Source organism: Elephantulus edwardii, unplaced genomic scaffold (assembly GCF_000299155.1).
Source record: "Elephantulus edwardii isolate Elephantulus edwardi_28Jun2011 unplaced genomic scaffold, EleEdw1.0 scaffold00078, whole genome shotgun sequence".
Taxonomy (NCBI): Eukaryota; Metazoa; Chordata; class Mammalia; order Macroscelidea; family Macroscelididae; genus Elephantulus; species Elephantulus edwardii.
The window spans coordinates 14413381-14430033 of NW_006399828.1; the positions used below are offsets into that span (position 1 = coordinate 14413381).

At 35.6% G+C, this 16653-nt stretch overlaps 1 protein-coding gene across 1 annotated transcript in view; it reads left to right on the top strand.

Moving 5' to 3' along the window:
* CDC73 (cell division cycle 73) overlaps positions 1–16653 on the top strand; it is a 157789-nt gene that overhangs the window by 113590 nt on the left and 27546 nt on the right. The window contains exons 11-13 of the mRNA XM_006889523.1: positions 1153–1210; positions 5604–5639; positions 9379–9466. Of these exons, the coding sequence (XP_006889585.1) occupies positions 1153–1210; positions 5604–5639; positions 9379–9466 (182 nt within the window). The remainder of the gene's footprint in view (positions 1–1152; positions 1211–5603; positions 5640–9378; positions 9467–16653) is intronic.

Consider the following 16653-nt stretch of genomic DNA (forward strand, 5'->3'; position numbering starts at 1 on the left):
CATTTCCTTCACCTGCTCCCCCCACCGACCAAACTGTGCAGCTCTGCAGCTGTATCCTGGCCCATCCTCACCCTTCTGCCCCCAACCCTCACCTCCTTGTACCCCCAATATGCTTTTCCCAATTAAAAAAAAAAAAGATGTGGAATTCTCTGCTGTGTAAAAATACCCCATTTTAAGAGTAAATGTAGAATAATAAAGTCAATTAGCCCCAATGCTTTGGAGCTTTTTTTGGTCTTGATTTTAATATTGATCTTTGTGATGTAGATTGTTGAATGATTTTGAGCATTACTAGAGTAAAACTTCATAGACTCATAATAGTTAAAAAATGTACTTTTGAATCTTTCCTTTCCAAAAGGTTTTATAGAAAATTAGTGAATATTATTGTGAATATTATGTAAGTGAATATTATTGAAATTATTTCCCTAAAGACAGACTACTTTTAAGTACCTCAAGCACTTCAGAAGCATCTACTCATGACTGTAATTGATATACTTTAAGGACTTGGAAAATTTCCTTGTACATATTTCATGCTCAGTAATTATGTGAGACTTGTTAACTCAGTTTTTAAAGATAATCCCATCTGCTTCAAATCATATTTAACATATTTCATCTTTTTAAATTTGATATTTTTCTGAATATTTTAAAATAATTTATTTGAAATGTTTTCTTTTTTACATACTCCAGAGTAAATTTATGTGTATCTTTCTAACGTGAATTTATAAATTTGTGTATCACTTACTCATTTTGATACCATTTTTTGGGGAAAATATTGACTTGATTTTAAAATAGGTAAATTAAAATTGTTAGCAATTAAGGCCTGATGGTTAAGTATTTGAAAATTATTATATGCTTTCAGTAACTATTTAATGACAATAATTTAAGTGTATTTTTCCATAAAAGATTTTTATTTTACAACCTCATGAAGTAAGCATAAATGTTAATACTTTTAATTTTCTTTTTACTTAAAAAAGAATTTAATGTCATAACATGATCCATTAAGGACTAACTAGGTGAGAAACAGAATAATAGAAAATTTTTTTTGTAAGTGCTTAGAGTATCTTATTATGTAACAAATGTTTGCCTTTAACCCACTTTATCTATCTATCTATCCATTTATTTTATTTATTTTTTTAAAATTTATTTTTTTTTAAGGAAGGTGCATCTGCCCGTAAGACTCAGACTCCTGCAGCACAGCCAGTACCAAGACCAGGTAAAAAGAAAATACTTTGTTTTTGCATTTCCAAATGGCTACAACAGTGAAATTTTTTATATGTTAATGTGTTTAATATGTGAAAAGGTCCTTTTCATCCAAATCAACTGTTCTTGTTACTTAAGCCAAACTCTTGACTGTGGTACTATATATAGAATGATTGCTGCACTTCAAAGTCTTCACTGTATCTTCTTACCTGAATCATCATCATCAGTTAAGATGAAAACTCTTGAATTATTCCTATATTGGTGGCTTAGTGGCAAGGAGTTTTGACTGCCAGGCCAAAGGCACACAGTTCAAATCTACCAGCGACTGTGCTGGAGAAAGATGAGCAATTAAATGGCCTCAGAGAACTCGTTAGAGAGTCAGCTATGAACCGCTTCTGGCTCAAAGATATATAACAACAATAAAATATATTTAAATGATAAACGGAATTTGTGGTAATACCTTATGCTTTAATAATGTTCTCTTATTTCTGATTCAAAGGTCATTCATAAATTCGATTCAAACTATTCTTTAGTGTAATTACTTTTAATGTGATATCATAGAATATTTACTTAGATAAACAGATACAGTTTTAAGGAGTTGAAGAACATTTCTAATGAAAATAGTTTATTATTAAAGTTGTAATAAAATATTTTAAAATGTTTGTATGCATGTCCTTTCACCAGTTATCAGCCCTAGTTCTTTGTACATGTGGATATGATTCCCCCCCCCCCCCCGGAACACATCATAATTCTTACAAATTGTTTACATCTTAATTGTTATAAATTGTACAACTTTGATGATTATGGTTTCAACACTTAGTTATTATTATTAATAATACTTACTATTGAGCGTTTAATACTCTGGCACCAGTCTCTTCAAACATATCTTCAACAGAAATAGTATTGAAGTTACTTTGTAGAATGTTCTGTTGTTGTGGTTATGTGCCATTAAGTCACCTGTGATCCTATGTACATAAGCTTTGAAGCCTGCCCTGAGCCAATTTTACTAAGTCTAACACACCAACCCTCATTGCCCCAGTTACTGTATCAAGCCATCTCATCCGGACCCTTCCTTTCCTGTTACTTCACTTTTATGAGCATGATTTCCTTCTCCAAGGGCCAGTCTCTCCTGTCCGCGTGCCCATACTATGTGAGACGGACTTCAAAATTCTAGTCTCCGAAGAGAAATTTGGTTTCCCCCTCTCCAAAATAGACTTATCTTATTTGTTTTCTTAGCAGTCCATGGTATGTTCTTCTCCAGCTCCACAACTCAAAGACATCAGTTCTTCTTCTGTCATCTTTAGTCGTTGTCTAGCTCTCTGATGCATAGCAAGTAGTTGCTAAGACCAAGGCCTGGATTAGATATACCTTAGTCTCTAGACTGATACTGTTGCTTTTCAGTACTCTGAAGAGGTCCCTGACAGCAGATTTTCCCCAATGAAATTAGTCATTTGATTTCCTGGCTGCTGGTGTGCGAGTTTCCTACCCTCTAGTATTTAAAAGGATTGATCGTTATCAGAGCAAGTAAATACCAATAGTATATTAATTTTTAGTGTTTTTGATTCTTCTCTCCCCTGTTTAAAAACATTTTAGTGTCATGTAAATATTGAATCACGTTATTGTCTAGCTCAAACAAGACATTTCATTGGAACTTAAATATGAATTTAACACTATTTGTAAGGTCCTATGTGAATTAATTATTGCTTTGCCTTTTTTTTTTAACACGAGTCCCCTACCACTTTCTTCTTCATGGTTTATGATTTTCTCTTTTTAGTTCCACAAATGTAGGAGGCTCATTCCTCCATTGGGCATTTGCCCACATTCCTATGTATGGACTGTTTATTCAGTTGCTCTTTAAAACTTCTTTTCATCCTTCAAATCTCAGCTTAAATGCTACTTCTTTGGATAAGTTTTCCCTATCTAAAGGACACTTCTCTATCAGCGTCTATACTTTTTTATCTGTTAATATTATGTTATTATGTATTTAAATTAGTATATTTATATACTTATTTGATAATTATAGTTATTTAGTTTATAGTTAAATATTAGCTAATTTAGTTGACATCTTTTTTTCACTACACTCAAATGTTCTTTGAAGGTGCAAGGATTATTTCTGTTTTATTTAGAGTTATCGGAGTGCTTGCACATAGACTTTAAATAAACATTTCTTGAATGGAAAATGTAATTTGCAAATAAACACTAATGATTAGTGCTTGCCTTGCTGGTTGGGGAGGTGCATTTGTTTAAGTAAAGGTAGCATAAGCAGAAGCAGCTCTGTATCTACAGAGTTCACTGGACTGAAGACTTAACTGCTTCATACAACGATATCAGGCTCTAGAGACCATTATCTCTCTTTTACAGTGGAGGAAATTGAGTTTGACTAGTTACTTAATTTGAAATGGTAGTATTGCATTACCTGAATAAAAGCTCTTGCTAATCATTCTGCATTATAGACACCTTGTTTTCTGCCATGTAGAAAGAAAAATTAAGTTTATCATTAACATATTCCTCATAATCTTTCCATCTTGGCCTTTATTTATGAAATTAAAATTAAACTCATAGACAAGTTGATTCTGACTGATAGAATCATAGGGTTTTCAAGGCTATTATTTTTATAGAAACAAAGTGCTACTGCTTTTCCTTACGGAGCTCGGAGTAGCTGGTGGATGTTTACAGCCGGCATTTGATTAGCAGCTCAACTCCCCTACTAACCATTGAACTGGTTTGTGTTTTTTCTTAGTTATTTTTACCAGATCTGTAAATGGTTGTGATTTAAAAAAAAAAAATAAAATATTTTTTCCTTATTTTGTTTGTATCAGCCTTAATTTCAATAAATATTTTCTTAATTCCCTGAGCTTATTTACTGATCCATATTACCCAATCAATGGCACTTCAAATACACCTTTTCTCCTTGTTCTTTTTATCTTTATAGAAACTCTAGTCTCCCATTTGTTATCCTTCAATACATACCAAACATTTATTGAGAATACATTATATGCCTGATGACATTATCTGGATAATCATATTCAACCATCATTTGTTTGTCCTGTCTCTAAAAGATTAAGAAAGTGTTAAAATTTTTTCAGTAACAAGATAGAAAATTAAAAGATGTGTGTGATTTTGTATCATATATCTGGAAATATAATAATACTGTGCTACATAGTACTTTATCACAATGAATAGCTATTGCAAAAGTATAAAATACCAGTGGCAGTGTAGCTTCTTGCTGCCTTTAAAATGGAACAATTGAGAATTGTGTGATGTACAGTTTTTCTTGAAGGGAATGAGGGAGCCCTGGTGGCTTAGTGATAAGGATTTGCACAATGAACCTAAAGGCTCACAACTCAAATCCACCAGTTGCTCCTTGGGAGTACGATAAGCAGTCTCGTACCAAGCAGTTTGTTGCCTCTGAAAACCAGCTACAGAGTCAGTACAGGTGGTTCATAACAATACATAACAGAGGAAAATAATTGATGTGTATTTGTGTCCTTTAAGTCTCCTAATCACAATACAGTTATTTCTTCAGTTAAAAACCCCCCAAGATCTGCAGCCAGAATATGGTATGTAGAAAACAATTAATCATTTTTTATTAGATGAATAAATACATAAAATTGACCATGCAGCATTTTTTTATCTGAAAAATGTTCTTTTCCTGTTTAATTGTTACCACTAGTATTTGTTATATGTAAAAAAATACTTCAATGTGTTACAAAAACCTGTTTATAAATATGAGAAGATACAAGGATTTGTGATTTCATAATAATAACTAATGTGACTGATTCCAGACAAAAAAAAGGCCTTCATGTACACCTGACACATTGCATATAACCTTTCCTGTTCTACAGATAAAGAAGAATTTTAGAGAGAAGTAACTTTCCTACTCTTGAGTGTTACATATTCTTGGGGTACTCTGATTTTTTTTTCTCAGTTAGTTATAATTTATCTCCTTTTTTAGATCATAACATTCATGACCATAGACTCATTACAGGCAGTGTAGTACATCTAGAGAGCTTTGGTGACCTAGCTCTGGATTCAAAAGGCGGACAGTTTGAACCCACCAGCTGCTCAGTGGGAGAAAGAATACAGTCTCTGGTGTAGTTGACAGTTTCTGAAAATCCTTAGGAAGACAGTTTATAACTTTGTTTCAGTTTGATTGCAATGAAATGTTTGGGTGTTTTGTTTTTTTTTTAATTATATCTGCTTTTTTTTAAACTATAGGCCATTGAATAATGTTGAGTGATTTTAATATTTTATAGCATAAAAAGAATATTATTTGAAAGAAAAAAGAAAGTTAAAAGTATTGTAACGAGTTACACATAAATATAAATAATTTTGATGTTATTTGATTTCTAATTTTGAAAATGTTTTTTTATAATACTAAAAATTTTGGTTTTGTTTTCTTGTAGTTTCACAAGCGAGGCCTCCTCCAAATCAGAAGAAAGGTGAGGATATATATATATGGTTCTAAACTTATTTAACATGTATGTGTGGACAAACTAGAATGCAGGAATAGAATTTTGCTTGTGAAATCACAACAAATGTTGTATTTGGTGTCTGCTCTGATAATGTGACTGCTAAAGCCAGGCTATCTATGAAATATTTTAAATATTGATTTTGAGGTAGAAATAATGAATTTGTAGTGTTTTCAAACTTGTATGAGAGAAAGCAACAGTCCAGTGAATACCTCTATCATTCAAATATATGCGCCAACTGCTAGAGCCAAAGAGGAGGAAATGGAAGATTTCTACGAACTTTTGCAGTCAGAAGTTGATCAAACGCACAATCAAATGCATTGATAATAATGGGCAACTGGAACACAAAAGTTGGGAACAAGGAAGAAGGATCAGTAGCTGGAAAACATGCACTCAGTCAGAGAAATGAGGCTGGAGATAGAATGATAGAATTCTTCAAATTCAATGATTTATTCATTGCAAATAACTTTTATAAGAAACACAAATACATGCTATGGATTTTACCTGATGGTATGCATAGGAATCAAAGCGATTACATTTATGGAAAGACTATCTGGAGAAGCTCAGTATCAGCAGTAAAAACCAGGCCAGGTGCTGATTGTGGGACAGACCACCACCAACTACGCATATGCAAGTTCAAGCTGAAGTTGAGAAAAATTAAATCGACAGGAACCAAAATTTGACCTTAATTCTGTCCCACTTGAATTTTAAAACCATCTCAGGAACAGGTTTGGGACCTTGACCACCAATGAGCATAAACCAAATGAACTCTGGGGAGGATATCAAGAAAATTGTCTGTGAAAAATGCAAAAGATAGGGGAGAAATGTGCAATAATGAATGAATGGAAATCCAAAGCCTTGGTAAATTTTTACTGCAATTAATAATAAATTTAAATTTAAAAAGAAAATGCAAAAGATCATTACAAAAGTTGTCAAAGAAGAAAAGACCAAGATGGATGTCAGATGAGACTCTGAATATTGCATTAGAGCACCAAGAAGCCAAAGCTAAAGGAAGAAACCAAGAAATCAAAGAGCTGAACAGAAAATGTCAAAAGGCAGCTCAGGACGACAAAGCAAGATACTATAATGAAATGTCCAGAGAGCTGGAGTCAGAAAATCAAAAGGGCTGAATTCACTCTGTTTTTTAAGCTGAAGGAGTTAAAAACAAATTCAAGCCACAGGTGGCAATACTTAAGGCTACTTTGGGTAGAATGTTAAATGATCCAGGAAGCATTAAAAGAAGATGGAAGGAAGTACACAGACTCACTGTATGAGAAGCATATGGCTGACATAGAAGAATATCATGAAAAAAGTAAGAGCCTGTGGTGATGAAGAGGGAAGTTCACGTTGCTCTGAAGGAACTGGCAAAAAACAAGGCTCCAGGAGTTTGACGGCATTCCAACTGACATATTTCAACAAACGAACACTGCCCTGGATATGCTCACTAAGTTGTGCCAAAAAATCTGGGGGACAGCCAGCTGGCCAACTGACTGGAAAAGACTGATATTTGTTCCCATTCCAAAAAAAAGGTGACCCCATGAATGTGGAAATTATCGAACAATATCATATGCAAGCAAGATTCTGCTGAAAATTATCCAAAAAAAAACCCCACCAAAAATGATTGGAGCAATAGGTCAACAGAGAACAGCCATATGTGCAGGCTGGATTTAGAAGAGGTCATACTAGGGATATTATAGCTAATGTTAGATGGATCTTGGCAGTAAGCAGAGAATGCCAGAAGAATATCTATCTGTGCTTCATTGACTGTGCAAAAGCTTTTGACTGTGTGGATGACAACAAGCTGTGGCTGACTCTGAGAAGAATGGGAATCTCAGAACATTATATTGTGCTTAAGCAGAACCTATACTTGGACCAAGAGGCAGTCATCAGAACAGAGCAAGGAGACACTACATGGTTTAAAATCAAGAAGGAGGTCTGTCAGGGATGTATTCTGTCTCCATACCTTTTCAATCTGTATGAAGAGCAGATCATCTGAGACTCTGGGCTGTGCGAGGTGGAATGTGGCATCAGGATTAGTGGAAGAATCATCAACAACCTGTGGAGGACCTGAAGTGCTTTCTGCAGAAGGTCAGGGACTTCAGCCTTCAATACAGATTGAAGCTCAATATCAAGAAAAGAAAGATTCTCAGCACTGGGCCATTTGGCAGCATCAGTATGGATGGTGAAGTGGTTGAGATAGTTAACAGTTTTAGTTTACTTGGTTCCACAGTCAACACTCTTGGTAATAGCAGCCAGGAAATCAGGAGACGAATTGCATTGGGAAAGTCAGCTGTGAGGGACCTCATAAGAGTACTGAAGAGCAATGACGTCAGGCTGGAGACTAAGGTGGGCCTGATCCAGGCTATAGTCTTCGCAATCACATGCTATGCATTGGAGAATTGGACAGTGACTAAGGATGATAGAAAGGGAATTGATGCCTTTGAACTGTGGTGATGGAGAAGAGTGTTGAATATACTATGGACTGCTTAGCGAACAAATAGGATTGTCCTGGAGAGGGTGAAAACAGGCTGCTCCTTAGAGTCATGGATTCTGTTGCTTTGTCTGACATACTTTGGCACGTTGCAAGGAGGGAATGGTCCTTGGAGAGGGACATCATGTTTGGGACAGTGGAGTGATGGCATAGGAGAGGAAGACCCTCGATGAGATGGATCGATTCTGTGACTGGAATGGAGTGGTGGGAATGAGTGTGTTTGAGATGGCGACGTTGGCACAGGATAGAGCGGTGTTTAGGGCTCTTTTTTTTTTATTTTTAATGAACGTTTACAGAGATTTGGGATTTCCATTCATTCATTGTTATACTTTTCTCCCTGCCCAGCCCTCCCCCCTCGTTCACTCCTGTCTTTGAAAAGTAGAATTTTTTTCATTGGTATATAATGCCCGCCACTACACACACACCCCCACTGCCCCGAGTACACTACAGTATGTGCCCTTAATTCTGGACTCTTGTGTTAATCATAATACCCCATCATATATCACTTTTAAATTGTTCTCTCCCTCATCTATTTCAATGCAGTATTCATAATTTATCCAGGTTTTCTCTTTCTTATCCCAACCCTGATGTCAGTCCTATCCTGCAACAGTGGCACCATGCAGTATTTGTCCTTTTGTGACTGAGACACTTCACTTAGCATAATGTCCCCCAGGAGCACCCATTTTGAATAATATTGCATGAGTTCCTTGTTTTTCATTGTTGCGTAGTATTCCATTGTGTGAATATACCACAACTTCTCTATCCATTCATTTGTTGATGGGCACTTGGGTTGTTTCCAAATCCTTGCTATGGTAACAAAGCCGTGATAAACCTGGGTGTGCATATATCTGCTTGGATGTCTGTTTAGGTTTCTTTAGGGTATATTCCTACTAGTGGAATTGCTGGGTCAAATGGTATCTCTATTTGCCGCTTTTTGAGAAAGCACCACACCATTTTCCTCAGTGGTTGCACCATTTTACACTCCCACCAGCAGTTGAATTAAGGTTCCAGTTTCTCCACACCTCACCAGCATTTGTTGCTTGCTGTTAAGTTTTGCTATTCTTATTGGGGTGAGATGATATCTCATAGTTGTTTTGCGTTTAGGGCTCTTATACATAGGGTCACTGTGAGTCGCAAGTGACTCGATGGCACATAACAACAACAACAACATTTCACCTAGATAATGTTTTTTATTCCCTTTAAAATTTTGTCTTGTAGGATCCCGGACCCCTATTATTATAATCCCAGCAGCTACCACCTCATTAATAACCATGCTTAATGCAAAAGATCTTCTGCAGGATCTGAAGTAAGTAATTGTAAAATTTTTACGAATTATCTTTACATTTCAAAATTGTAATTAGTGATTTAGTATTTGTTATTTGAATTAATAAAATATATTTATTAGCGATATATATGTTTATGTTATATGCTTTACGGATTGTAGCATAAAGCATAATTTTTCTACATATACTTCTTTCTCATATTTAGAGGAGAGTTGTTGAAAGTTCTGGAAAGTTCCCATGGAAAAAAAGTGTTTGTATTAATTGTTATAATGGGTATGGATTATGTGTTAATGTTATATAGATTATATATTAAGTGTTATTACTGTTGTGTTTCCCACCACCCCCCCTTTCTGAGTAGTTTTGCAGTTGCTTTTTCAGGGTTTTCCTAGGAATATCACAGTGAATTCATAGGATTTCAGTAAGATCACAATGTTAATATTAAATTCTTGGTTTGATCATTTCTATTCCACTGAAACAGCCATAAGAATGACTTTGGGGTTAGTTCTTAGTTGACAAATTGTCACGGAGCCTTTCTCATCTCTTACGTTAGAGCCAAATTAAGGTGGATACAATTCTTTGATACTTTGAGAGATGCAATTTTTTTTCTAGTTTATCCTTTCACTGATTATTATGGCCCTTTTATGATATTACACACTCAGGCTTCTCAGTTCTAGTTCTTTTGTGTCATAATCTTGTGTTGGTGTTTTCAAAACAGATGTCTGTTTTCCTCCCCATCCTCTTTTTTAAAACAATAGCAACAACAACAACCAGAAAAACCAGGAAAAAAAAACTATCCTCCACCTCTCCATACCATTTTATTCTATATGCAGACCAGATCATTCGAGAAGCTGGACTTTATGAGGAGGAATATAGCATCCAGATTGGAAGAAGAGTTAAGAACAACTTGTGTTATACAGGTGGCACAACGTTACACGCTGAAACTGAGGAGGGCCTGAAGTTTTGCTCCAGAGGATCAAGGACTATAGTTATCAGTATGGATTAAAGGTCAACATCAAGAAAATGAAGATTCTCACCACTTGGCCAATTGTCAACATCATGAGCAATGGGAGAAGAGATTGAGATTGTTAATTTCAGTTTACTTTTTTCCACAGTCAACGCTCTTGGCACCAATAGTCAGAAAATAAAAAGATGAATTACATCTGCTATCAGAGACCTCTCCAGAGAGCCAGAGAGCAAGGACGAAAGAGTCTAGAAACTCATGTGTGCCTGATCTAGACCATGGTCTTCCCAGTTACTTGCTGTGCATCAGAGAGCTGGAGAATGACCAGAATTGACACAAGTATTGATGCCTTTGAGTTGTGGTGCTAGAGTAGAGTATTTAACATATGGTGGACTTTCAAAAGAACTAACTAATAAGTCTGTCCTGGAGAGAGTGAAAAAAAGCTGCTCTTTGGAGATGAGGATTTAGAAGCTTTGTCTCACATACTTTGGGCATGTAACTGGAGAGATCAGTCTTTGGAGAAGGATGTCATACTTGGAAGGGTTTCTGGACAGTGTAGGAGAGGGAGACCTTGGATGAGATGAACTGACACAGTAACTAGAATAATGAGAGTAAGTGTGTCAGAGGCACTGAGATTGGCTCAGGATATAACAGAGTTCAGAGCTATTGTGCATAGGATTTCTATAGTCAGTGTCACGTAACAATAGGTCATTTTTTGGTTGGGATAGTCTTTAGTCTATATTTTCTTTCTATCTTAGCTATGTAAATGTCAGAAGATATTTGTTCCATCTCACTTAAGAGTTTAGGTGTTTGTGGTTAGGAAGTCTGTAATACTACAGTTATAGAAAAAACAATTTATATTTAATATTCTTAGTAATTTATTCATCTTCAGTGCGTATGGAGAGAGATCTGGTGGCCTAGTGGGTAAAGAGTTGAACTGCCAGTTAAAGGCAGTTGCTTGGAATCCACCACCTGTTGTATGAGAGAAAGATGAACATTTCTATCTTGTGCAGTTTTATAATCTCTGAAAGCCCTAGAGGGTCAGCTATGAGTTAATTTGACTCCACAACAAATAAAAACAGCAGCAATATAGAGACTGTTCTAACAAAAGTGGATTTTTAAATTCATGCTTCTTAACTTTCAGATTTGAACCTCCCAAAGTTTAAAAATGCACAGTATTTCATAGAATTCTTATCTTTCAACTTAACTATAAATAGATTGTTTAATCAAGAGTTGCAAATCCAAGTTACAAATACCATTCATCCCACTAGGATGTCTCAGATAAACAAATAAACATAGAAAACAGGAAATGTTGTCAAAGATGTGGAGAAATTGGAACCCTTCTCCTTTCCTGGTCAGAGGGTAAATGACAATTCCTCAAAAAGTTAAAGAGAATTACCGTATGTCTCAGCATTTCTATTAGCTATATCTCTAAGAGACATGAAAGCAGCAGCACAAACAGAGCACACTAATCTTTATTGGAACACTGTTTCCACTGCCAAAAGGTAGGAAACTGCCTGAATGTCAGCAGATGAATAAATAAACAAAATGGGATACATACATGTAATGGAACACTAATCAGCTAGAGAAAAATGAAGGCCTGATCTAAGCAATGAACCCTAAGGCCTTAGAATAAAATAAACCAACCACGGAAGAGCTAATATTATATTATTTCAAGGATACAAAATAATAATAGGTGAATATATGCAGAATTTATTAATAATTACTAGGGATATGAGGGAAAGAGAATAAGGAAGTGTTACTGGGCAAGCAATGAGTTTATGTTTTTGGTGATGTGAAATTTGACAGTGTTTATGGATAGCAACAGCATGTTACAATTATTGAACAATATCATTAATATTACATGTAATCACATCTTGCTGATGATTTCTTTTTGGCTTTTTTTTTAATTATTATTAAATTTTATTAGTTTCAATGAACATTCACAGGGATTCTGGGCTTTCACTCCTTCATTGCCGCACCATTCTCTCCACCCTCCTCCCCATGATGATTCTTTTTAAGATGACTAGAACACTACATTGACAGAGAACTGCTTGAAATTCAAGCTGGGTTATAAGAGGGTATGGCACCAGGGATATAGAAATGATATCTGATGTTTCTCGGGGAAAAGAAGAGACTACCTTATGGATGCCTTATCTCTGTTTTATTAAATATGCAAAGTCATTTGCCTCTGCATCACAACACATATGGTAAACATTGAAAAGTATGTGGAACCCAGAACATTTGATTATGCTCATGTAAACCCTTACCTAGATCAAAAAGTGTGGTGGTCGGAATGGAGTAAGAGAACAGTGTATGCTAAGAAAATAATTTTTGAAGCCAGACCTTATGAAGAAGAATGTAGATCAGGGTTGGAGGAAGACCCATCAGCAACTTTTTATTAGGCAGAAATGAGGAGCTGAAATACTTCTTCAGAAGGTAAAAGACTGCAGCCTTTAATATAAATTATATCTCACCAGCAAGAAAATAAGAAAAACCTCACAACTGCGTCGATAAGCACTATCATGAGAGTACGAGAGAACATTAAAGGTGTCAACAATTTCATCTTACTTGGATCCACAATTAATATCCTTGGTACTTTTTTGTTAAGTGCTGCCTGGTCAAATATGGCTCTCAGCATCCCTATGAACAATAGATCTGAACCTGGACCTTTTCTTTACCATTCTTTTCATACCTAATACATTTAAACCTATTGTAACAGAAACTGTATCAATCTGTCTTATTTAATACCACCTTTCCCTTCACTAACTTTACCACCTTTCCAAGTATGATGTCCTTTTCGTGGGAATAGCCTCTTCTAACAATATGTGTGATAAAGCTTTGCTATCCTTGTCTCCAAGGAGCTTTCTTCAAGAGCTTTCTGTTTATTCTCTTGGTAGTCTAAGGGATATTCAGTATTCTTTTCCAGTGCCACAACTCAGATCCTGTCTTCCTTACCTGTATTCAGCTGTTAGATGCATAGCAGGTGGCTTGATTCTGGTACACCTTAGTTTTTAAAGTAACATTCCTCTTCAGGAGTTTGGAGAGATCGCTGACAGCAGACTTACTCAGTATTATGCTTCTCTTGATCTCCTGACTGTTAGTACCAAGGATGTTGTTTGTGGATTCCAATCATTGCCAATTTCAGTCTTTCCTCCATCTGTCATGATGTTACCTCTTGGCCCAGTGTTGAGGATTTTTATTTTCTTGATGTTAAGATGTAAAACATACGAACAGTTGCAGTCCTTGATCCTCTGTAACAAGTGCCTGCAAGTGCCTCAGGTCTTCCTTACTATCAGCAAGTAAAGTTGAATCATCTGCATAGTGCAGGTTGTTGAGTCTTCCTCCAATCCTTATGTTACACTCTTCATAAAGTCCAGTTTCTGTAATGATTTGCTCAGCATTCTGATTGAATAGGTTTGGAGAAAGGATAACAATCAAAAGAAATGTTTCATTGGGAATGTGCTGTCAAGAACATCTCCACATTGCTGAAAGAGCAGTATTGTTGGTTTAAAGACTAAGCCATGATCCAAACCATGGTCTTTTCAGTTACTTAGAATGCATCTCAAAGTAAGGATAACGTTATGCTTTATGAGTTGTGGTCTTGGAAAAAGAACTCAATATCCCATGGACTGTTAGAAGAATAGACAAATATATTTTGAATGAAGCTCAACCAGGCTGTGCCTTGAAGGCAAGAATGGAGAAATTTTATCTCCCATACTTTTGTTGGCATGTTATAAGTAGGGGATCAGCATAGGCAGAGATGACCCATAACACCCACCAAGCTCAATTGACACAGTGACTATAATAATAGACTCAAGTATTATAGACGTGGTGGTGATAGCACAGGATAGGACAAAGTTCTTCTAATCTGTTGTTCATAGTGTCACTATGAGTTGTAGTTGATTCAGTAGCCCATAAAAACAGTGAGTGATGGTTACATGGTTAATGGTAACATGATTAATGTAATTGATACCACTAAATTGGATGCCTAAGAATGTTGTATTGGCAGACTTAGTGTTATGTTTTTTATAATAATTACATAATTTAAAATTCAATTGAGTTTGAGATGTACCTAACATTAGAAATAGTTTAATCTTTTTTTAGTTAGGCATACTGATGCTCCAGCTGTGAAACAGATATAGATGCATTCATAGAGATCCCTTTGTGTATTGAATTCATTCAGTAAACACCTTTTAAACAATAAGTAAAAATACTGTTCTTTGGTAAGCAAAGATACAGCTTTCTTACTGTTCATGTAATTGCAGGTTAGTATATTGAGTCATTGCTTTCCACATGTGAGAATGAAAGTGTTTCACCATCTAGTATTAAGCTCACTTTCAATGTCTAAGTCCTTAAAGTACAGTAGAAAAATACCATTTCCTTTGGTTATTTACAAATTTTAATCACATTTTGAAGTTAGATTCAAAATCAGATTGTTGTTGTTACGTGCCATTGAGCCACCTGTGACCCATAGGGACTGTTTATATAGCAGTTCTGAACTCTGCCTTGTATTGAGTCAGTCTCACTAATTCCAGTACACATTGCCCCAATTACTGTATCAGTATCTCATCCGGGGTCTTCCTCTCCTGTGTTCTCTCTCTCCACCCTTCAGAACATGATATCCTTCTCCAAGGATTAGTCTCTCCTGGTCACGTGCCCCAAGTATGTGAAATGGAGCTTCAAAACATAGCCTACAAGGAGAAACTTGATTTCACCCTTACCATGCAGATCTGTTTGTTTTCTTGGCAGTCCATGGCTCTTAAGAGTTCCAGACTCTTATCCAGCACTACAATTCAAAGGCATCAATTTTTCTTCTGTCATCCTTAGTCGTTGTCCAGCTTTCTGATGCATAGCAAGTAATTGCAAAGACCATAGCTTGGATTAGGTGCACTTTAGTCTCTAGACTGACATCGTTGTTTCTCAGTCTCTTGAGAGATCTCTGACAGCAGATTTTCCCAGTGCAGTTCATCTTTTGATTTCCTGTCTGCTTGTGCTAAGCGTGTTGGAGTCTAGTGAGCTGTATTTGTTAACAGTCTCAATCTTTTCTCTTCTGTCATGGTGCTGCCAGTTGGCCCAGTGGTGAAAATCTTTGTCTTCTTGATGTTAAGCTTCACTCCATATTAAAGACTACAGTCCTTGACCTTCTGCAGCAAGCACTTTAGGCCTGCTTCATTTCAGCAAGCAACATAGTTTTATCTGCATAATGTAGGTTGTTGATGAGTCTTCATCCAATCCTGATGCCACATCCTCCTCATAAAGCCTTCCTGGATGATCTGTTCTGCACATAGATTGAAAAGGTATGGAGACAGGATGTATCCCTGACACACTCCTTTCCTGATTTTGAACCACGTAGTGTTTCCCTGCTCTGTTCTGAGGATTGCTTATAAGCTAATGAAATGTTACCTAACTCCTCTCACAAATAATATGTTATCAATAAGAATGTATATAACAATAGTGATTTGGGGATTTTTTGCAGTAACTTGACATGTATTGTTTCTACAATTTGAAACTTAAAAATGATTACAGAACTCATCTACTTTACCTATTCATTTCCTCTGAAAATAATGACTAGTGAAAGCACTTTTCAGACTGCTCTGGTAGTCTGTACAACTACCTTTCTTGATAACCTCATGCCCCTAGAAGTTTTATCTTTTTAATAGAGAAGATATTAGCATTTTCTAGGTGTCTTTCTGGAGCCTGTGGTCATATGGTAGCTATCAAGAACAAAACATACTTTTCTCCAAAACTCAAAGTTTTAAATTTGCTGTCAGAATAATGATGTAAAATTTATCATTTTTAATAGTCTAGCAATGAAATTTTTTGTTAAAATATTTTCAGTGCTACCTACTAGATATTTTCACTTAATAACTACAAGGCAAAAAAAGAATGTGAATGTTTTGCCTTTTTTCTTAGTAAATTAATAATGATAATTCTTTGATTGAAAACAGCAATCTCACATCCAAAAACAAAGTCCTACTTCTTAAAAATAACTTATGACTGATTAAAAATTAGAAGGAAAAGAAATGAAAGTACTTTTTGATTGCTGATTTTACTAATTGAAAGATTGAGTTTTACTGTCTCCACATTTAACATCTTCGTAATATCTAGATACTTGGGGAATATACTAGTGTATCTAGTGCTTAAAATGTTTAGAGAACTTTTTTTGTTAACATTATAGAAAGGGTAAATTTTAGATGTTTTGGTCTTCTATAGTGATCTGTAATTATCCTAACAGATGTTGTGTGG